At 42.9% G+C, this 22,340-nt stretch overlaps 2 protein-coding genes across 9 annotated transcripts in view; both read right to left on the bottom strand.

Annotated features, from left to right (window-relative positions):
• Window positions 1-5,799, bottom strand: part of INO80 (INO80 complex ATPase subunit) — a 64,768-nt gene extending 58,969 nt beyond the window's left edge. For 2 of the 8 annotated variants that reach the window (XM_053945220.1, XM_053945226.1), the window contains exon 1: window positions 4,436-4,900. The gene's annotated coding sequence lies outside the window, so the exon portion shown is untranslated. Of the gene's footprint in view, window positions 1-2,338; window positions 2,542-4,252; window positions 4,266-4,435; window positions 4,904-5,451 lie in introns of those variants that run through there. The other 6 variants (XM_053945224.1, XM_053945222.1, XM_053945228.1 and 3 more) reach the window with 6 other exon arrangements.
• A 1,138-nt stretch (window positions 5,800-6,937) lies between these two features.
• On the bottom strand, window positions 6,938-22,338 carry EXD1 (exonuclease 3'-5' domain containing 1). Its single transcript, XM_053945853.1, is given in 10 exon segments — window positions 6,938-9,229; window positions 12,064-12,167; window positions 12,170-12,239; window positions 15,741-15,781; window positions 15,784-15,847; window positions 17,746-17,758; window positions 19,329-19,411; window positions 19,414-19,445; window positions 21,410-21,433; window positions 21,436-22,338. Coding segments are annotated over 10 exon segments (825 nt in total). The 5' UTR covers window positions 21,560-22,338; the 3' UTR covers window positions 6,938-8,959.
• Between the last annotated feature and the right edge of the window lie 2 nt (window positions 22,339-22,340).

The following is a 22,340-nucleotide window of genomic DNA, read 5'->3' as shown; positions in this document are numbered from 1 at the left end:
TGCACGTTTTCCAAGCAACTTTCATCTATATATGTCATAATGCTTAACAGGCATTTGAAACCAAACCAAACAAACAAAAAAACTAAAATCAAGAACTGTCTTCCAAGAGAGAGGAAGACACAAAATGAACCACAAAATCATTTTGGTTGGGAAAGACCTCTAGGATCATCAAGTCCAGCTGCTAATCCAACACTGCCAAGTCCACCACTAAACCATGTCCCCAGGTGCCACATCCACACACCTTTTAAATACCTCCAGGGACAGTGACTCAACCTTTTGAGTCTGGGCAGACTTGGGCAGCCTGTTCCAATGCTTGACAACCCTTTCTGTGAAGAAATTAAATAAAAGGCTTAAAAAATTAGAGGAAACATGAACTTGTGCCTCTAATGGAAGAGATCATTCATGAGGTGGTAGAAAAGAACACCTCAAAGGTGAAAGGGGTTTTCCTTTCCTTATGATCACTAATAAAAATGACATACATTACAAGAGCAAAAATCTCTCCCTAATCTAGCAAAAAAGTATGGTGATTCCTTTTGTCATTCAATTTCAAAATGTATCCATGAACAAAGGCATGTATTATATTAACACAGCTAACTCAGAAAAACATGGCATCTTTCACCTGCTATTTGCAGAAAACCACATTCCCAAAACTCAACCTTGCATTTCCACATTTAATAAAGTCCTCCTTGACCTGACATAGTATAACTCTTCTGCATTTCACCCATATAAAAAGACACACTTTTGCTTGTCTTCCTATTTTAATTGCTCCACAAGACTCCTGTACATACAACATGAATGACTCTTGTCCTCTAAACAGTTACTAGTCTGTATCCTGCCTACCAAATAAACAATTAAGTACAGGAGAGCTTAACAATATCCTTAAAACACATTTACAATGCCCAAAAGAAATATAGTGTTACACAAGCATACTGAATAGTGAATAACTCAGACATTTAATTCAGCCTTTCATTTATATATATGCTGACAATCACAGAGTGCTTCTCTGCTGATCAAAGTAATAATACAGAAGGCTAAGTGACAGATAATTCATTCTCCATTCTTTCATTTTCACTATAGGTTTTAACAAACAAAGAATTCCAATAGCAAAAACTGATTGAACACTGAAGTGAGAGAAGACAGGAACAAACGCGAGGCACACAGCCTGATCCACTACTGTATGCAACTGTTTACAACATCACCAGCATACTGCTTCAGTGGATTTACACAGTGATGACATTCATTCCACATTTCTTTGACATTTTTGAAATAAATCTATCCTTTTTTCTACTCAGTTTAAAGACAAAACACAAATTTTCAAAAGGATTTCATTACTGATGGTAACATTTAGGTAAATACTCATATGTTACAGGGGCAAAATGAGCAGAAGCTGCAGAGTAATCCTTGTGCCACCATGACTTTCTTACTGATATATACCAACTTCATGTTAAGTTGCAGTATCAAATTCAATAATTATTTGCTTTCTCCCTTCCTCTCCCCTAGAGTTCTAACAGTTGAGAAAAACAGCATTTGGAAATAAATAGCTTCTGCATTGCCAGGCTGGCACTTTGAATCTTTTAGCATTCTTAATCAGAAGTTCACACTTAAGGCATTTAATTGCATCAAATGGACCACTAAATTATTAAAAGTACAGGTGAAATATCAGCAGGTATGTAATAACTTCATGCAAATAACTTTAATAGTAATTGTATCTTTTTAATATCTAAGTTCAATTCTGAAAGAGCCTTCCTCATCCTGTTTTAAATCCCTTTGCTTAGTTCAATGTTAATGTAGGTGTGGGGTTTCTTCCCTCACTCCTGTTTTTTCAAGTCTGCCCACTTATAGCATCCAGTCAGTAAGCAAACACCCCACACTGGAGAAGAATCCTCCAAGGACATCTTCTAAGAGCAGCTAAGTTTTATAACAAGGTTTCTAAATTTTATGCCCACTGACCTGCACCAAACAAACAGCAAAACCATGGTCTCCTGAAACAGCTTAGCTTTAAAAGCAGATTCTCCCAATTTAAACAAATATCCACTGCATATTTCTGAATGGAAGTCCAGCAAGCTTTTCTTACTGGTATCAAACAGGATCCCTGTAAGTGATAAATGCAAAATCTGGCTCTTGTGCCTAGCTGCAAGCTGGATAGGGTGTGCTTTGCAGAGCTGTTTGAAACAGTACTTTTTCATCTACGAGTTTCTTGTGTTTTTCTGCTTTTTATGACTAACATGAACCGTCATAGTAAATAATGAATACCGCTCCACTCCTAGCTGAGGGTACACACACAAACACAAGCTGCCATGCAAGTACAAGGTACTGGATTGCAGCTAATGCACAGTACCTCTTCTTAGCAAGGCAAATCAGGGAGGTAAAAGTAATCCAGTCTCACCGGTCACACACTAAGTGCATGGATATGAAGTGTGACCAGCTGGCAAGTGAGCACCAATACTTGTTCCAGTATTTCAGCCCACAGAATCAGCTTCTTTTCTCTTCTCCATCCCATCACTGCAAGCACACTGACAAAACATCCATGTGGACAAAAACCTGAAATCACAGAAAGTATGTATTCCTCATTTATTTATAGCATGGAAGGTTTTATCCATATAAGGATTAAAACTGATCAAAAATACAATCTTCTATGCCACCTTAGTTGCCTTGCAATTTTAGCTGTTTTCTGTGTTTTTCCCACACATGGGTTTTTTGTGCTTTGCAATTCTACACCAACTTATTAAGATAGATTTTCTAAACTTATGCAAATCCCTAAAATACTTTGCCTTCTTGAAGAAATTTAGAATTGAGACATACAGGTTTCACTGGAGCAGCAGAATAGTTAATGCTGTGAGATTTTTCCAGTAGTAATATGTCCAGAATAAATCCTGACACAAATAAATTAAAAAAAAAAAAATCTCCAAACAGAAGATTCACTCAGATAAGGTTTGTGTGGAAAACATAGACTAGCACAGTAATAGCAGCTAGGCACATTTTTGTCAGACTTCTTTAAAGGCATATAATCTCCAATAGAAAAAATTGTAGTGGTATAAAAAACCTGAACTTTTTTTCTGAAGTATAATTACATGCTCTCCTTTCCCCGCTCGTTTTAGCTTGCTTTGGTAAATGCATAGTTACACTAACACCAATTTCCCAGAGCTGTAGACCACATTTTAGAGCAAAACATAATTCCCATATGGGTTTTTTTTTTTAATGGCAGTATCTTAAATATAACTGGGATATATAAGACACTATGGCTTTTCAAAAAGTAAATACAAAATTTCATACGACCCTAAAGCCTCCACTAACCTCAAGTTGAACAAATAAAATTAATGCAAAATATAATAAAATTAAACTCTGAGTTCATACCATTTGAGTTTAAAATTAAAAAAAGACATTTAAATTGCTTTTCTGAGTAATGAAATCCAGGTAAACTAGATGCTTTACTTTGCTGTTCTGCTTTTGTGGTATGGTTTCATATTGTTTTCCAAGGAATGAGACAGCATTTCAGTGATCTGTGTTCCACCTTTTAATCACTTTTAAATACAGAGAAGAGCCAGCAGGGCACTGCCTCTGGATTTTCCAATTCCCAAAAAAAACCTAGTTACAGATAAGGCCTAATTTATTATTTAAAAGAAAAACTATACAGAATCAGAAGCATATATGTAGCAAACAGCACAGTACATTCAAGCATACTGAACACATAAGTAGGCGTGTCAGAGCTCTGTTCCAAGTTTAAACTAGCAAAAAAACAAACCTAACTATTTAATTGTTCAATTAGAGCAATTTTTATCCCAAAAGAGCAATTAATAGTATTCACGGAGGCCTCCGACAATGCATTTATACTCTGCTCTATACAGCAGCATCAACAGTTACCCTCGCGCTTTGCCATTCTGTGCACACAAAATAACAACTGCATGGATTATTTGCAGTCTTGTTTGGTTTTTACTCCCTCTACCCCAGACCACGAAAAGGGAACTATGTCCAAAAAAAGCTCTAAGAGGACTTGCCATCAAACCCAATCTAGCATGTAGTCTAGCCTGTCAAAGAGCATGCTTATACAGAATTTACAGCTTATTACGTTATACCCAAATGGAACAGAACTTGCTTATTTGAACCATCAAGAATTGGGAGGCAGTATCTTCACCAACTTCAACAATATACATGTGAGAAATGAACAAGAATTACACGCAATATCTTTTAGCCCTGGGAAAAGGTTCAAACTACAGTTGTATTACTTCTCCTTTTCCCTCACTATCTTACCAACCTCTCAGTGTCACGACACACTAAAGGAGTGGCAACACAAATGAATCCTTTAAGTTAAAAAACAAGTTGGTCACATGCATACAGGGCTTATCAGATGTGCTGTACAAATCCACGCAGATTTGTTTTTAAGAGAGGAAACTAAAATCTGAATTATACACACTTCACTATAAAAAAATTACATTACTTGCATCATTTTCTTCATGCAAAGTCGAAAAGTCGAAAATAAAGTCGAAAATAAACTAAAGGAGTTTATTATTATCTGCAACACCGCAGTGGGACAAATCTTCCACAGAAGACAGGCAACAGCGTTAAGAACGTGTAACGCTAAATCACGGGCAGAAATTGTACCGAGTCACACAGAGAAACTCTACTAGGCTACCTGTTTGCAGTCAAACAGGAGCGGACTTTACAGCGCAGCTTTAGGGAAGTGCGCATGCAGCAGCGCGAACACAGCACCGAACTACGTTCCACGGGCACCCGGGAGACACGTTCTATCAACAACGCCACGAGTCTGGCAGGCGGCCCCTTCCTGCAGGTGCCGGTGGCTATTCCGGGAGCGCTGGGGCGGCCCGGGCCCCCGCCCCACCGGGCTCTGCGGGCAGAGCCGCGCCACGCGGCCTCACGTACATGGGCGGCGCGGCCCGGCCCGGCCGCGGCTCCCGGGGCGGCCGCGGGGCGGAGGCCGCGCTCTGACGGCACCGGGGGAAGGTGGGGGGGGGGGGAGGCGGGCGCGTTCCCGCAGGCGCGCCCCCACAGGCGGCGGCGGGCGCGCGCTCCCGCCGGTGACGCGGCGCTCCCGGCCCGGCCGCGCCGCCGCCCTCGCCGCGCGCCCCCTCCCCCCCACCCCCACGCAACCCCCGCCCGCACCCGCGCACGCGCCACCGCCCGCACGTGCACCGGCAGGTGCGCGGCGGCGCCCCCGCCCCCCCCCCCGCCGACACCCCCCCGCGCCTGGCGGGGCCCGGCCGCCGCTTTAGACGGGGGCTGGAGGGGAACGGCGGCTCCACGGCCGCCGGTACCGCGGGGCGCATCCGGCGGGCAGGGCGGGGAAGGGGCCTGTCTCTTTAAGAAGAGGCCCGGCTGCTGCGGCCGCCGGTCGGCGCGGGGGGTGAAGCCGCGGCCTGCCCGGCCGGCGCCCCCGCTGCCGCCTCCAGTAGCCCCGGCCCGGCGTGCCCTTGCGGAGTGGCCGCGGTGGCTCACCTGGGTAGCGGGCCCGGCGGCGACGCGGCGGCGGCGGCGAGGGGCTGGGGGTGTCTCCCGGGCTCGCTCCCCCGCTTGCTCCACCCGGCCTCTCGCCCCGCGTTGCCGGGGCTGGCGTTGCCTGTCTCCTGCCGCGGGGCGCTCCCGGCTCCTGCCTCGCCAAGATGGCGCCCGCGCTGGTGCTGAGGAGGAGGCGGCGGCTGCGGGCGCTGGGACGGCGGCGGCGGCCACTTTCGCTCACTGAGAGGAGAGGAGCAGGGACACGGGGAGCCATGGCGGGGGGGAGGAGAGGCGCCATGCCCAGGCCTGATCAGTCGAACCCCGCATGCCTCCCCGCCGCCCCGGCTCCGCGCTTGGGCCCCGCCGCCCCGCCCGCGCCGCCGTGACCGCCGCACGGACCCCACGGCCGCGCGGCGGGGCTCGGCCCCGCGGTGACCCCGCGGGGGGCCCTTGCTCATCGATGCGCTCCTGCGGCCGATTGGTAGGGTCTGGCTCTGACGGAAATTGCCGAAGGGACTCGGCCAGGCGGCCGGGTGAGCCAGCGAGTCTCGCGCGAGGCGGGGCGGGGTCTCGCGATGCTGGCGCGGGGAGGCGGGTGTGTCCCGGAAGTGACGCGCGCTCGCCCTTGAGGCGCCGCGGGGGGCGTCGGGCGGGCCCGGCCGCGCTCGGGGCGCGGGAGCCGCTCGCTCTCGCTCCCGGGCCCGGGCCCGGCGGGGAGCCGGTGCCGGGCGTGTGTGCGTGTCGCGGAGGCCGCCCACGGCTGCCAGGCAGCTCGTGCCGGCCTGGCAGCCCCGCAGATGACGAGAGCGGTGAGGGGCTGGCGGCGCTGGGACCGGGGCGCCGCCAGGGTTGGCACGTGGGGGCATTTGGTGAGGCCGCGTGCGTTGTACCGCTTTCGCTTTGTCATGCGCTACGAGTTGCATTAGAGGAGCTCTGGACGAAATAAGCCTGAAGGTTAATTGCGAAGATGCTTTGCACCGTAAACACGGTGTGACCATCAGATGTTCAGCACCGCTGACTCCCAAAACCCATTAACCAGTACACTTAGAGCAAATCCTTAAGTGGATCATTAATCCATATCACCTACTGCATAGCGATAAAAATCTGTATTTCATGACTCAGCTATGTTACTCCAGCGCTCAGTAGTTTTGGCTGGATGAAGTTAATTTCTCAGTAGGTGGGACAGTACTGAGTTTTGCATGCAGAATAAAAACTGATGTTTTGAGTTTTACTAAATCGTGTTTATCCTAAGACGAGGACTTGTCGTGTGCCGTCCTCTGCCACTGAGAAGGAAAAGAAATCTTGGGAGGGTGCACAGCCACGACAGCTGCCCTGAACTGACCAGAGGGATATTCCATACCTCTGGACATCATGCCCAGTATAACTGAGGGCAGCTACTTGGAAATGAGGCCGATCTGGATTCAGGAAGGGAACCTGGCATTAGTCAGTGTGGGGTGAGCAAATATACCATGCATCACTTGTTTTTTTTACCTTTTTATCATTCTTATTATTTACTCTATTGCCTTTTTTTTTTCAATTATTAAACTCTGCTTATCTTAAACTATGAGTTTTATTTTGGTTCTCTGCCCCATTCCACTGGGGCAGGGCGGAAGGGAGCAGCTTCATGGTGCTTAGTTGCCAGCTGGGCTTAAACCACCTCACACAGTTGCTAGGATATAAAAATAAGATCATGGCTACTGCTCCAATAAAACTTCACTAGAGTTGTCCTTAACTAGTGATGTTAATTGTAGCCCTGAGTATAGCCAGGAGTTGTGTTGTTTAGGAGGTGTGTGTGATTTGGTTACATGGTAGTACCACGCTCAGACAGAGCTAGCACTGAGCAGTGTCACTGAGGCTGTGGCTGATGGACCGTTAAAAAAAAACTTCTTTCTTTTTGAAGAAAACGGTAATTTTTAATCTTGTGCACCATTGAGTGATGACTCCACTGCAATATATTTATTTTCTTTATGCTGTTCCCAAAAGAGAACCAAAGGGAAAGTGGTACTTATATGTACCCAAGAAGGTTTTGCTACTTGAATCATTATAATGGCACGGATGCAACTGGACTGTGAGATCCCTCTCTGGAAATCCTTATTCCATGATAATGTCGTTCCAGTCAGAGATCCAGTCCTTGGAAGAGGCTGAGAAAGCAGCTCAGTCTCTTATCAGGAAGGGTAGCCTCAGCAATTACTTTGTATCCTGTAGAGACATTCCATGCTATATCCCAGACTTAATGCTTTCATCTTAGCTCTTGTTCCCTCCCTCTTTCCCTTACCTGATGTATCACTATTTTCTGTCTGGTAATAGGACTGCATGAACCCAGATATTTTTGGTTGTGGAGATACAACCAAAGTGCTCTTGATCTGTCTCTGACGAAAGAGCCTGCATGTTCCACACTGTACCCCACTGATCTCTGATAACCCATGACTGTTTGGAAAAATCTTCCTTCAGTTTAATGACAAAGAAAACCTTGGCAGTTTTTCTGTCAACTCTGCCAAGTGAGCAAGTCTGACTTACAGTTTCAAATGAAGACCTATTTAAATACTGTCGATATAGTACTTTGTGGGGAGAGGTAAAAAAACTCCACACACCAGAAAACCAACCTAAACCAACCTATGTTCCCCCTAAAAATATTTTTTTTAAATGTGCAGATACATCATAAACACAGTCACACCAATTTACATCCCAAGAAAACCAACTCAAACAGGTAGTGGCATGTACTCACATGCGGATGTCACATCCCTTCCAAGCTGGTGTCATTATTATTACCACCTTTGCAGCCTGATGCCCAGATTGTTCTTGGACTGCAATCTGGTTGGCACGGTGACCTTTGACCTCATCCATTCTTCCCTATTCTACATTAATCAGAGTTCACCAATATGTCAGAAAACTTTTCTGAGACTGAGGCACGGCCTACATTAATTTTGTCCTGTGGTAGAGCAGTAGTTTTGCCCTAATATTTTATTTTGCTTGGGGAGGGACTGGTCCATACCTCCTAAACTGCTTTTTACACACACCACGGCGGTGTTACAGCCTTATCCACTTGAGCTGGATGCGGCAGCGCTGGCAAACAACGGTGGTGATGGTGGTCTGCAACTTCCAGCAGGAAGCTGCTCTAACGAGAATTTTACATACCTGCAACCGGTAACAACCAATACAGTTTAAGAAAGTGGTCTTTTAACAATGCAAGAAAAATAAAAGTCACTCTTAAAATCAAAAATAGCTCTCAGAAAAAAGGATCTCAAAAATAGACCTAGAGAAGAACAGTCAGACACAGCAGGAATTTCCTCCAAAAGACAGACCATCATTATTTCCATTCAACAGTGGAATGTTGAATTACCTGTCATTGTAAAGTCAGGAGCTTTTGTTTGACACCTCTGCAAGGGGAATAGCCTCTTTCTTCACTTGGATGTCTTCAAACACCCAATCTAAGCTCATCAAATCACCTGTGTCAGAAATTAAATTCATACAATCTGCTTGAGGTAATTTTAAGGTCCTCCCACAGATTTTACCACATGAATTTGATTTTCAAGCTCTGCTTTGACAAAGTACATCCTTGATTGTTGAAAGATGTGTTTTGAGACCCTGCTTTTTTTGTGGGAAAGCACTCGCCATCATCTCTGTAGTTTCTATCCTTCTGTGGATTGTTTCTCTCTATTAAATTCCATGGCTGGTTGGATCAAAAGACCATTCTGTAGTCTTTTATTGCTTTCTTCCTTCTCAGTTCCTGCATGTCTGCCAGCTGACACAGCTCCTCTGGCAGCTCCATGCAAGTGGGCTAATAAGGAAAAAGAAACAGAAAAGAAATCAAATCAATACATATGAAATAACATACTGTAGTTTTGTTAGAACCAGGGATGAGGTCTCTGTAATTAGTCAATGGAACACAACAATCCTGTTATCACATACAGCTCAGCACCTTATCTACTGCAGCTTTACTGTAAGTGCACTGGGGATATCAACTGTGCTGCACATGGGTGTGGTAATGGTTCTGTGGTACCAGAGCTCTGCATGGGAACTGGCACCTCTGAAACAAGAGGACTCTGCACTTCTAGGAAAATATTGCTTCTGTACACCAATGGGTTCCCAGGCATCTGCTTCTTTGAATTTAAGTTCTAAACATGAGAACACGTCTGCATGTCCAAGTACATAACAACCATCAGTATGAATCCACAAGGAGGGTTAAAAATGTAGCACATGTAGCTCCTTCACTAGCTCTTTTGTATGACAGAGCTGCAGAGAAACAGGAACACATTTTCCTGTGTGTCTGCATCCACAAGAAGAAGAATTGCTGACAGACAGTTACAGTGAAAATGCAGGAACTGCCAAGCCTTTCAGGGTGAAAAGTTTGTGTTCATTCCTCCCTCTCAGCAGTGAGGAAGATGATCAGTTTCTGAAAGACACGGAAGAGGGAAGCTGAAGGTTTTGATAATGAAGCCCTGAGGATCAGAGGTCACTGCTTTGCATCTGGTTTGTGGGTAAAAAGTCAGGGAGTGTCCTCCCCTTGCTTAGGAGGGAGCATCCACCATTCAGAAGACTCAACTATCACTTGCAGAGGATGACACAGGAAACCACAGAAAGTGTTGACATACCTTTCCAAAAACATCAGTATCAATAGATGCCTTTCTTTTTATTTCCTTCCTTTTTTTTTTTTTTTTTTTTCTATTTTCTTCCTCTTCTGCCAGTAACAAGAATGTTGCATTATCTATTTTGGCTGCTGTGAACCACTGGAAATACTTTACTATTGCTAGTAAATGAGACACAGGTACATGCAATGATGCAGAAGTCTGAAATCAAGTACTCCTGAATATGTCGAAGACCACAAGGATGATCTGACCCTAGTAGGAGCTCATTTAGTCAGAAAGTGATTCTGGTATTTTGCCACTCCACATTTGGATTTTAAATATGTATTGCAAACAGATTTCAAATAAAGTAGAAGAAACTTATTTGTGTGATCTACCCACAAGATATAGAAACAACAGAAGATTATTAACAGTGAAATTACAGTGAAAATGGCTCCTTTTGCTACCCCTACTAGAATGCAGAAGGTATGACAACCAGATGAGATATAAAATCGATCTTCAAAATACCATTTGAAATACCCAGGATCAAGTTAATTCCTTGGCTAATCTTATGGAATAGATGGATTTACAAAAGGATTGTCTTCAGCAAGCTGAGAACCACTTTAAAAATTCAACAAACAGCCCAATACAAAGCAGAATTTGTACTCTCTTCCCTTTAACAAACTGTTCTTTTCTCTTGTGTCATGCCTACTTTTGCATGCATTTCATATTGGAAATTCACATGTCAAGTTCATTTTTTTTCCATGAACTAAGAACAACCTTTTTTTGGCAGCTTTCCTCTAAAGAGAAAAGATTTTAAAATATGACCTCCTCTCTTATATTTGTGATGCAACTATGACCTCTGGTGGTTATCTAATCTACTCCTAAATCCTCTGTAATAGGATTTACAGCTCTGAGCCCTCAAGTAATTCCTAAAGGATTCAAGGCTGTGCTTCAGTGCTTTGTTAAACTAGGGCAAAGAAAAATAGATTTTTTTTCATGAAGATAGAGCTGCATTCTCTTTTCCTAATAAATACTTCAAGACATTTAAAACTGCAAAAATGAGGCACTAAAAGGATTTAATCATGATAGTTCAGTCTCTTTCTTATGAATGAGGATGTTTGACCACGCACTTTTCACCCAAATTTAATACCAACAATATCTTAGTGCAAGCTCTCACAAGATTGTCATTGAGCAGACAGAGAAAGACCACACCAATACCACTGCTTGTTTGGTTTGCACAGACCTGTTCTTTCCAGCAGGAAAGAACAGTTCAGTAAGTCAAGTTCTTCTCTAAGTCACCAAAAATCTCATTTCCTCCACTTTCTGCTTTAAAAATTAACAAGCAATTACAGAAGTCTCCACCATCTGGCCACTCCAAGGTACCTGAGCATACACTACTACTGGTTCTGTGTAATCAAAGATGAAAAATGCTACTTTGATTTTTCACTTTTTTTTTTTAAGATAACAATTGTGAGAATAAATGAGGCTAACCAGATAACTCAGTCATGGTTTTATAGAAATAAAAATCTTTGGTGAACAAACATTACTCAGAAACAGACAGTGTATGCAAACCAGCTCAGCAGTACAGTTGATAGGTTAGGAGAAAAATAGAACAAGATGTGGAGACCAAACACTCTCACCAAAACAAAGCAACTCTGTCAGCTCCAGGTGCCAGCACTTTATGCCTGCCTGTTGCTCTTCATATCCTCACACATGTAAACAGCCCCTGTTGAGCCCAGTGGTTCTCAGTCTCTGAGGAGAGTGAACAGAAGGTGCAGGTGGACTGTGCTCATGCCTTAAGAGCTGCAACTCACCATCCACTAGGCAAACATGGGGTGGGTTCTGCTACTGAACTAACAGGAAATGGAACTAGGTAGATACAGACACCAGAACTTCTGCTGCTGCACACAGGAAACAAGGTATGTAGCATAAAGCAAGATGTACAGCTACAGGAAAGGAAGCTTCTGGTAACTGGGTCCTCCAGAGTTTATCCATTAGAGCCTTAGATCCAATCACTAACCAGAGAAATAATCAAAGACATACCTACCTTTGTGCTCACAAGGTGATCTCCAGACCCAGTCCAATAAGCATTTAAGTAAGTTGTTAGGTCTGACATCAAGTTATCCATTAGAGATGAGTGGAGCAGCAGTACATAGCTTTCAGAACAAATGCTTTAAGCAGAGAAGCTAGGAAGGGTCTCAAGGACCATATATCAGGATTCTCCTGCATATCCCAGTGCAGATGAAATCAGTTATTGTTGTGGTTTAATCCCAGCCACAAAATAAATACCATGCAGCTGTAAAGTCACTCCCCTCAGCCTCCATCATGGTAGGGAGGAGAACTGGAAATAAAAGGTAAACCTTGTGGGTTGAGATAAAAATAATTTAATATTTTTTTTTTAAAAAGCTAATATAATAATGATAAGTGGAGGGAGAGAGAGAAATAAAATCCAAGAGAAAAGGTGATGCACAATGTACCATCATTGAGCAGCAATCAGGTAACTCCTCTGGTTTAAATACTGGGCATGGGGTTCTATGGTATGGAATAGCCCTTTGGCCACTTTGGATCACCTGTCCTGGCCATACTCCCACCTTTTTGTGCAGCTCCTCATGGCAGAGCATGGAAAATCGAAGAGCCCTCAGCTTAGGGTAAGCACTATTGTGTAACAACCAAAGCATCAGTGTGTTGTCAACACTATTCTGATACTGAATCCAAAAACAACAGCACTACACCAGTTACTAGGAAGAAAATCTACTCTGTCCCAAGACAGTTATTTAAGTTGAAAAGAATTTAAGAAAGCTTTTCATCATAGACTTCTACAGTTTACAACATATTTGCTGATGTTGATCTTTATTTTCAGTGCAACTGAATGCTTTCAGTGTCTAAGGCCATCTGTACAAACCTGTGTTGGTTACAGAAGCAGAAATTTGGAAGGAGAGATTGCTTCCTAAAAAAAACCAAAACAACCAAACCAGCAAAAAAACCAACCAACAAAACACGAACCAAAACCCAACACACACCTATTCCAGCATTTAATGCTAGATTCTTTCTCATCTGTCTCTGAAACTAGGTTGGATTCCTAAGAGCTGAGATAAAAGACCTAAAGGCAAAAAATCCACCTCCCATGAAGGGAGCTAGAGAAGCAGCTAGGGATAGTAACATCATCAGCAATCACAACTGAAACCAGAAGAACATGGAAATAAGCCCCAGTTAACCAGCATGACCATGATACCCTGGGCAAAACTGCATTATGGAGTGGTTTACACTGGTATACTTATTGCATGCACATTTAAGTGGTCATTTTTCAGGGCAATAGGATGATTTGGTCTGAACTAAGGAAGGCATGTTGTCATTTGGCTTAGGTTTGCTGTACAGAATTCTCAAAACAGAAATTTTGAGAGACACTACTGGAATTCTAAAACTTACATAAAAATAAAGCTGTGTTCGAGTTAGAGGTTTCACTGAGTAGCTTTTATAGCAATATCAAATAACATTTAATCCAGGCTTTTGAAAAAGATTTTAAGTCTATGAACAGACAGCACGAACCCACTTCTATTTACTGAGGAAGTTAAAAGACGAGAATGAAGGGATAAAAAATGCTCTTGTAGGGAAGAGATTATTCCTATTTGGTAAAAAATCTTGCCTATATAGTGAGGTCTCATTAATATCATCTAATATCCTTATTTAATAGCTTCTCTGGAAGTCGTCTCACTCCACCTCAACCCCTCCCCAGCACAAAAAAGCAAGGTCATGTAATTAAACATCCTTAAAAAAATGATAGAATCATAGAATCATTTAGCTTGGGAAAAACCTCAAAGATCATCAAGTCCAACTGCTAAGCCATCACTGACAATTCACCACTAAACCATGTCCCTAAGTGCCACATCCACACATCTTCAGGGATTGTGACTACACCACTTTCCCAGACAGTCTGTTCCAATGCCTGACCACCCTTTCAGTGAAGCAGCTTTTCCTCATATCCAATCTAAACCTCCCCTGGCACAACTGAGGCCATTTCCTCTTGTCATGTTGCTTGCTACCAGAGGAAAGAGAGCAATCCCACCTAACTACAACCTCACTTCAGGTACTTGTAGAGAGCACTAAAGTGCCCTCTGAGCTTCGTCATCTTCACACTAAACAACCCCAGCTCCCTCTGAGCTGCTCCCCCTCACAGGACTTGTGCTCCAGTCTCTTCACCAGCTCCACTGCCTTTCTCTGGACATGCTGCAGCACCTCAATGTTGTTCTTGTAGTGAGGGGCCCAAAACTGAATGCAGGGTTTGAGGCATCACCAGTGCTGAGTACAGGGGGACAATCAATGCCCTGGTCCTGCTGGTCACATTCTTTCTGGATTTTACTAAGGCTTTTGATACTGTCCCTCAGAGCATCCTTCTGGACAAGTTACCCAACTGTGGCATAAGCAGGTTCATGGTGTTCTGGGTGAAAAAAATGGCTGAAGGATGGAGCTACATCTATCTAGTTGGCAACTGGCACCAGTTGAAGGATACCATTGGTATTCCTTGTGGTTCAATTCCAGAGCCTGTTTTGTTCAGTGTATTTATCAACAATCTGGATGCAGGAGCTGAATGCACCATTAGGAAGTTTGCTGATGGTACTGGGAGGTGTGGCTGACTCTTGAGGGACAAGAGGCCTTGGAGAGGGATCTACATAGATAGGAGCATTCGGCTACAATTTATAGGATGAAATTTTCCAAGTTGAAATGCCAGATTCTGCATCTAGGATGGAATAACATTGGACACAAGTATATATTGGGAGAGTGGCGGGAAAGCAGCCCTGCAGACAGGGATCCGATTGCCAGCAGGCTCAGTGGGAGTCAGCAGCGTGCCCTGGCATCTGGGGATGCATCAAACACAGCATCACACAGAGATGAAGGTGCTGAGCTCTTCTTCCTGGTATCCAGTGACAGGACACATGGGAATGGTTCAAACCTGCACCAGGGAAGGTTTAACCTGGATATTAGGAAGCATTTATTGGCTGAGAAGGTGGTCAAACACTAGAACAACCTTCCTAGAAAGGTGGTCGATGCTCCAAGCCTGACAGTATTTAAGAGGCATTTGGACAATGTCCTTAATACCAGGCTTTGACTTGGCCAGCCATGAACTGGTCAGGCAGTTGGATTACATGCTCACTGTAGGTCCCTTCCATATGAAATAGTCTATTTTATCAGCTTACATTCCCCAAATCTTAGAAGTTCTTAACCCATCAAGTTTTCCCTTGCTTGTTCCCATCTGAAAGATGAACAAAACCAAGGAAAATAGAGAATGATAATTTGGCTGCTGAATTGCACAAGAATTATTTCATTCTAATAGTGCTGTCAAAAAATGTTCCCTTTTCCCCTATTTGACTCAGGATTCATTTTCAGCAATTTCCTCTGTTGAAACTAGGTTTCAGAATTAGTCAAAAATATTAACATATCCAGAACATTTTCTCACCCAAGTTATATAAAGCCTGTATTGTACAATCTTTGTGGTTCTTCAAAACCTGAATTTCAAATGAGCTATTAGGTAATACCAGCATAAGCACTGATGCCAACTAATGCTTGCACCTGTCTCTCAAGGCAGTGTTACAAAATGTCCTTAACTACAGCAATTTAATCACTACTTACTGCCTTGCTCTTAAAAAAGAACCTCACAGAAGCATCTCGAGATGGGCAAAGGAGAGCTCACAACTGAGTCTTCAGAAGGTGCCTCATTGAATCACTCACTGAAGTCACCTGCTGTCTGCACTTCATGATGGCATCCCACTGGAAGGTATCTTCACCTGTAATGTGCAGACATGGTGCAGCAGGAAGCCATGAGTTGTCACTGAAAACTGCAGAACAGTTGCAGAGCATCAGCAACCTGTGATGGAAGGGATCAATATGCCATGACCGATGTCCATTAATCCAAGGCAAAGAATGTGCAGGTTTGACAGCGGGGTTACATATTAGAAGTAAAGTATACTACGAGCAAATTAATCACCATTCTGACTGCATGCAGTTGCAGAGCTAGCAATCTGATTCCTTAAAGCTGTTATGTAAAAGGGTACATTAAGTTTTAAAAATTACTTATGTAAGTTTTATGTTGTATTTGTCTATGGCTCCTTCTAGCCCAGTACTGTTAGTATCAGAAGAGAGTAAACATACAGTGATACTTTCCCAGGATACTTACAGTTTTACCTTTTATCCAAAACCTAAAATAATGATGCAAGATGAGGAAAACATGGTGAAAGAATAGGTAAGTTGTCAAACCTTTTGCCTATAAACTGATTTTGCCATTATGACTCATCTTTGACAACACATAGAGCCAGAAGGAAAGCAGGCAACAGCATAGCATTGTGTTTGCTTGTTTCTATTCCTGGTTTCATCCTTTCTACCTGTTTGCATTGATCTGTGGAATCAGGTAGCAGCAGTGAGTTCTTCACTTGTACATTTTATGGTTAAACCTTAACTCAAAGACTCTTGGACTTCTGTCTTATGGGAAGTTTCTCTCAAGCTGTCAAATTTTCTGTATTTTTTTCAGCACACACCTTTAGGAAGAATTGCAGTATTTATTTTGGTAGCACACAGATATGCAGCCCACATTTTACAAAGACAGGAGTTTCAGAGTGTGAGGATGATCAGAAAGCAAGTTTAGGGATATAAGCACTGACAATACCCAGTTGCTAATCAGACTCCATCAGTTGCTTACTTCCATTAGAAGTAGGATTCAGGCCAAGGAATCAGAGTAATTGAATCTCCAAGCCTAGAGAACTATCAGTGCAAAGAAAGCAGGCACAGCAGCTCATACCAAGACAACAGAACAATGAGTGCAATTCTGTGTACCTTGGATCCTAGTCTGGGTAGTTCTGGTTAATTATTTCCACTGTTCCTGTTACATATTCTAGCCAGTAACTTTGGGAGTGTTGGGGGAAATTTTCAGGTTTTTTTCATACAGTCAAGACTTAACACTGACTGATATTTGATCTGTAATAAAATAACATAATTTTTAAGGGCAAAAGGCCAAACTAAGATTAGAAAGTAACTGAGAGAAACCTGTGCCATAAAAAGCTTACTACATAGCCCAGGTTAGGGATTTGAGGAGTTCCTTCAGGCAGTTATATCTATGACATGAAAAGTTAGTATATATGCAATCACAAGTCATACATAACGATGTATAACATAACCATACACATTATGAAGGATTATAGCCATTGTGTTACATTCTTCTCTTCAAAAGGCTCTTAATTCTCCTGTTAGTCACATATTAACCACCATACCACCAGGGCCAGCACCAGCAAAATCCGATTTTTGTGATAACTTGGCCTGTTCCCTCATTTTCACCTCTGCTTTTACCAGCAGATGCTTCCCAGTGCTGGATGCCTGTATTTGAATCTGTTTCTACACTTGTGCAAGGGGCAGAAAGAACAAAGAACATAATGCACAAGCTGACCTAGGCCCTGTTTAAGTCACAGTAGCCTCAGGTTGTTCCAAGTTTGATAAAGAACAGCTAACACATCTTTAAAAAAAAAAAGCACATTAAACCTGCTGCTATTTTGGGGTAGTAGCTACCTTTTAAAATTGGTCTACACAAGATTCTAGCTGTCAGCCTTGCCTGCAGTTTCTTTCTAGCTAGAACAAAGTCACAACGTTCACAGGGCTCAACAACTGTCACATTCTAGTAATGTTGACCTTCTCTGAGAGAATGCCCTGAAGTTTCTCTTGGTTAAATATTTATTCCCAACCAGAATACCTTTGAAGGATACCTGTGTAGCCAAGACACAGAAGGACGCTTCAGTGTACTGGTGAAAGCGACAGTTTGAAACACAGCAGCGGCCATACATGACTTAAACATGAACTGTCTGATTTAAATGCCTACAGCATGACCCCAACTCTGTTATTTGACAAAAAAATCTGGCTGTTTAAAAGTGAACTGCAGGACTACTCTTTTTCATTTTGATGCACAATGAAACAAAAAGGTTTCAGCTTTAAATATCACGTGCACTAAAAACAGAGTGCACCCTAATTTCCAGGCTTGGCTAGGGAAGGGAAAGATTACTGAAAAGACAAAACTAACAGACAGATCACATCAACCCTTGCTCTTTTTTTACTTCTGTACTTTAGTATTTGAATTGTTAAATATAAAAGTGAATGGACAGTGAAATAGCTGAGACACTTAAGCATCTCAGCTGTGGAAAATATATAAACAGCAGACTATTGTGAAATTAGTAAAGTATATATTTTATATAAAAGGAGATGTGGATGTCCTATCCCTGGAATTGTTCAAAGCTAGAGCCCAACAGGTACACAAGCCCTGCTGGGGGGTACACAACCAAAGCTGCTGGGTGGAGCTCTAAGCAATCTGGTCTAATACAAGGTGTCTCTAGAACTAGATGATTTTTACAGTCCCCTCCAACCCAAACCATTCTATGATTCTCTTTTCTCTCCCAATAGCCAGGTAAATGCAACTACCTGTTCTTTAGCCTACACAGGCCTTGCACTCTTGTAACCATTCTCGGAGAACAGAAGGAGCTGATTTTGGATTTGTGCCTGTATAAGTATACACCTGCATATGTGTCAGAGCAGGAACCACACAACCAGATCAGCACCTGACAGCACAAATCCAAAGGGTTGTTACAGCATATGCCACAATTGAGATGGCCACAATACACAGAGTATCACCACACAATTTCAGAAGACTTTAAGTATTCACCCAAACAGAGTAACCCCATACCACATCAAAAGGCTACAAGCATCTGCCCTTCTTGTGCTTCAGCACAACATTTTATACCTGTCATTGTTAATGCAGTGCACCTGTGTGCCCTCTGTTCCCTTTGGTGATTGGTCAGTGCACCTGGGCACTCCATGGCTCATTGCTGTCAATGCTGCTCACCTGCCCAGCACAGCTGTAGCCCACTGGGGATGAGGCTCAGCCGCAGCCCCATTGCCAATGACCACAAACTGTGTGCCTACAAATAGACTTACTGAGCTTTGGGTTATCTGTCATGCCATGCACATTTCAGGAACAAGTATAAGGTAAAAATTCCAAGAGGAATGTTCACTGGCTGAAGCACTTTGATTTCTCCAAAAGATCAGTTGTGCTGCTCAGCCACTTTTACAGTTGGTAAGAGCTACAGGATAAACATTTTGGAAAGCAGGCCAGTTTCCTTCCGATGTCTGCAGATAACAAGCTCTGTACCTACCTTTCTGTTACCATTGTTCTCTCAGAATACATCTTGTTCTGATACAGACAAACCAAGAGATAACAATCTCTGGGGAAAATGTTGTCTGACAAAGACTAAGTACATTGCTTGGCGAATATCCACATTACCTCACAGGGCATCCTTTGAGCTGTTTGAGGCCCTGAGATGGCTCTCTAAGGAAACACAGGGAGAACTCCATGGACCACAATCTGCTTGGTTTCTGTGTCTGCTTGTTTGTTCACTTTTTCAGCTTAAAGTGTACCTGAGCAAGCAAGACAACCAAACCTAACACAGAAGTCAAAACATTATTAAAATGTCTGTGCTGGTGCAATGTGAAATATTTCATCCAATACCCTCTGCCTCTGTTCAGAAAATGAACTGCTGCATATGAAGCAACTCCTTAATTCAGTGTGCGTGGTTCTTACAAAAGACCCTGAAGCTAGCCAACAATAAGCTTATTTTCCACAAAAAAGCCCTTATCTCAGATAAAATTTCACATTTATTCTCAAAATATAAGGTGAAAGCAGAACCTGAACAGATGTTCACTGCAAAGATCAGCAACATTTCTATATTCTAAAATCCCAAAATATAAGATTTCCACCCTGTGATATTACAGACTTCTAAATAACTACACACCCGTAATCCCACTGCTATTAATCAATTTTAAAAGCCTGTTCCATGACCTCAGATCAAATGTAGTGTTCTCCTGTGGGTCTGTGCCTTTAAGCACAGAAAGTTTAAAATTCTCAGCATCCAGGATTCCAACAATATTTGAATAAACTATTCAAATGTGGTCTTGTAAGAAGCATCTCGGAGCATGGGTCCACAGGAGTTTGAAATATATTTTTACTAGCTTTCTGAAGACACACTTATAAATGTTTTGAGAGCATCTATATAACTCTAACTTCCCTGTGAAATTGTTCTGGAACTGTTCCACCACAGGTGAAATGCTCATAGGAAATTTTTCGTGAAACCACAAGCTGACAAGAAAACAAACCAAGGAAATTCTTCTACCTAGGAACACTACCAGGAAACAAGAAACAAAAACCAAAACCAACCAACACCAAACCAACCAACCAAACAAAAATAAAAAAGAGAGAGAAAAATATAAGAGAGAAGAATTGTAAACAATACCTTGGAGGAACCTTTTCCCTTGGAAGAAACCTTATACCCACCACCTTGTTCACCTTTTCAGAGCTGAGGAAAACAAACTTGGCACAACTGAGTTTGAAAATCAGAATTATAGTCAATGTCAGTTGCTGTTCCCCCAGCAAGTACCTCCCATCCCTTCTCCTTCTGTGAAAGGAAGTAAGCATTTCAATATACTCAAAAATCATTGCTGTTCCCTTCCCTGAATCTGGTTAATTCAATTACAGAAACAATTTATATTCTAGTGCTGAAAAGCAATGTTTGGACACTTGTTAAAGACTAGTTAAGTCTAATGACTTAAGCATCCCATCAGAAACAAAGTCAGCATTGAACTACAACTAATTAATTTACAGACTATTAGATGTAGAATAAAGCAAGTACATAAAAAAAAAAGGCAAATGAAGTATGTTAATCACTTGGTAAGTCCAGTAGATGCCTTCTAGCTAGTTGTCCCTCACCACTTTTCTCCTATCCCCAAAGCAAAGCAGATGCCAATAGAAATGCACAGGACCTTTATACATTAGAAATGTTTTTCTTAAATACTTCCATATTTATGTCATTAGTGAAGGAGGCTCAGATAAACAGATCATTTAATAGAGATGCTTTTGCCTGTGTGAATAAAAGTAAGACCAAGTTAACATGAACTTTAAACATTTTAACTTCCCAGCACAGTCCATAAGGGAAAGTCTTGCACATGTACAACAACATGCAATGAACTCGCCTTCAGGATGTAAACAGGGGGCACTGTTATCTCAACTGAATACCTTTGGAGGAGTTACTTTCATTAGCAGTCTCACTGGACATTAACCATTGTTATTTAACCAGTAAGCTTTAATGCAATACAGTCCCAAGACCTTCCCAAAATGAGCTGATATTATTATTATTTCACTTATAGATAACTGGGGAACAAAAGCTGTGCGATCTAGACACCATTCTAATTCCTACTGATTTTAGGAGAAAAAAATGAAACTGAATAATTCAGATGTGACCAAAAAAGGATTTAAAATGCTAAACAATTGGTGGGCATGACCCCCCTGCCCCAAAATGCAGTAAGCAAAGCCTCACCATTGACTATTCCATGACCAAAATTATCCTTAATCCTGGAGTGCTTCTGCCAGTTTCCAAGTTCTTCACTGATATGAAAGAGGGGGAAAAAATACAGACATACATCAGGTTCCACTCTTTGGGGTAAAAGCTTATCATTATCACTGACATGCTGGAAAGTAACTCTGCAGAGAAAGACCTGGGGGTCCTGGTGGACAACAAGCTATGAGCCAGCAATGCCCTTGTGGCCGAGAAGGTCAATGGTGTCCTGTGCACTAGGAAGAGCACTGCCAGCAGATCGAGGGGGTTGATTCTGCTCCTCTACTCAGTCCTGGTGTGACTGCATCAGAAGTGGTGTGTTCAGTTCTTGGTTCCTCAGTACAAGAGAGAAGTGGAGCTCCTGGAGCAACCAGTGGATTGCAATAAGGATGAATGGTCAACTGGAGCTTCTCTCTTATGAGGAAAGGCTGAAGGAGCTGGCCTGAGACGGTATGATTGAGTGTGGACTTCTTCAATGTCTATCAGTATCTGAAGGGAAGGTGTCAGCGTATGGAGCCAGGCTCTTCTCAGTGGTGCTAAGCAACAGGACAAGAGGCAATGGGCAGAAATGGATGCACAGAAGTTCCACCTGAACACGAGGAAAAACTCTATTGTGTGGGTGACCATGCACTGGAACAGGTTGCCCATAGAGGTTGCAGAGTCTCCCTCACTGGAGAGACTCAAGAATTATCTGAACGGGATCCCGTGCCAAGTGCTGCTTGAGCAGGGAGCTTGGAGCAGCTGACCCACTGCGGTCCCTTCCTACCTCACCCGTTTTGTGATTCTGCGATTTGCAAAACAAAACAAGACGGCAGGACCGGGCGCCGCTATCTACTTGGGAAAGAAACACCAACGCAGCTACTTCAAGCGGCCGCTCTCCCGCTGCGTACAGGAGCTTCCCACACGCGTGCGC

The sequence above is a fragment of the Vidua chalybeata genome, chromosome 6, assembly GCF_026979565.1.
Source record: "Vidua chalybeata isolate OUT-0048 chromosome 6, bVidCha1 merged haplotype, whole genome shotgun sequence".
In the NCBI taxonomy this organism is placed as follows: domain Eukaryota; kingdom Metazoa; phylum Chordata; class Aves; order Passeriformes; family Viduidae; genus Vidua; species Vidua chalybeata.
The sequence above is the reverse complement of the archived record's forward strand: the minus strand, read 5'-3'. Positions and strand labels throughout refer to the sequence as shown.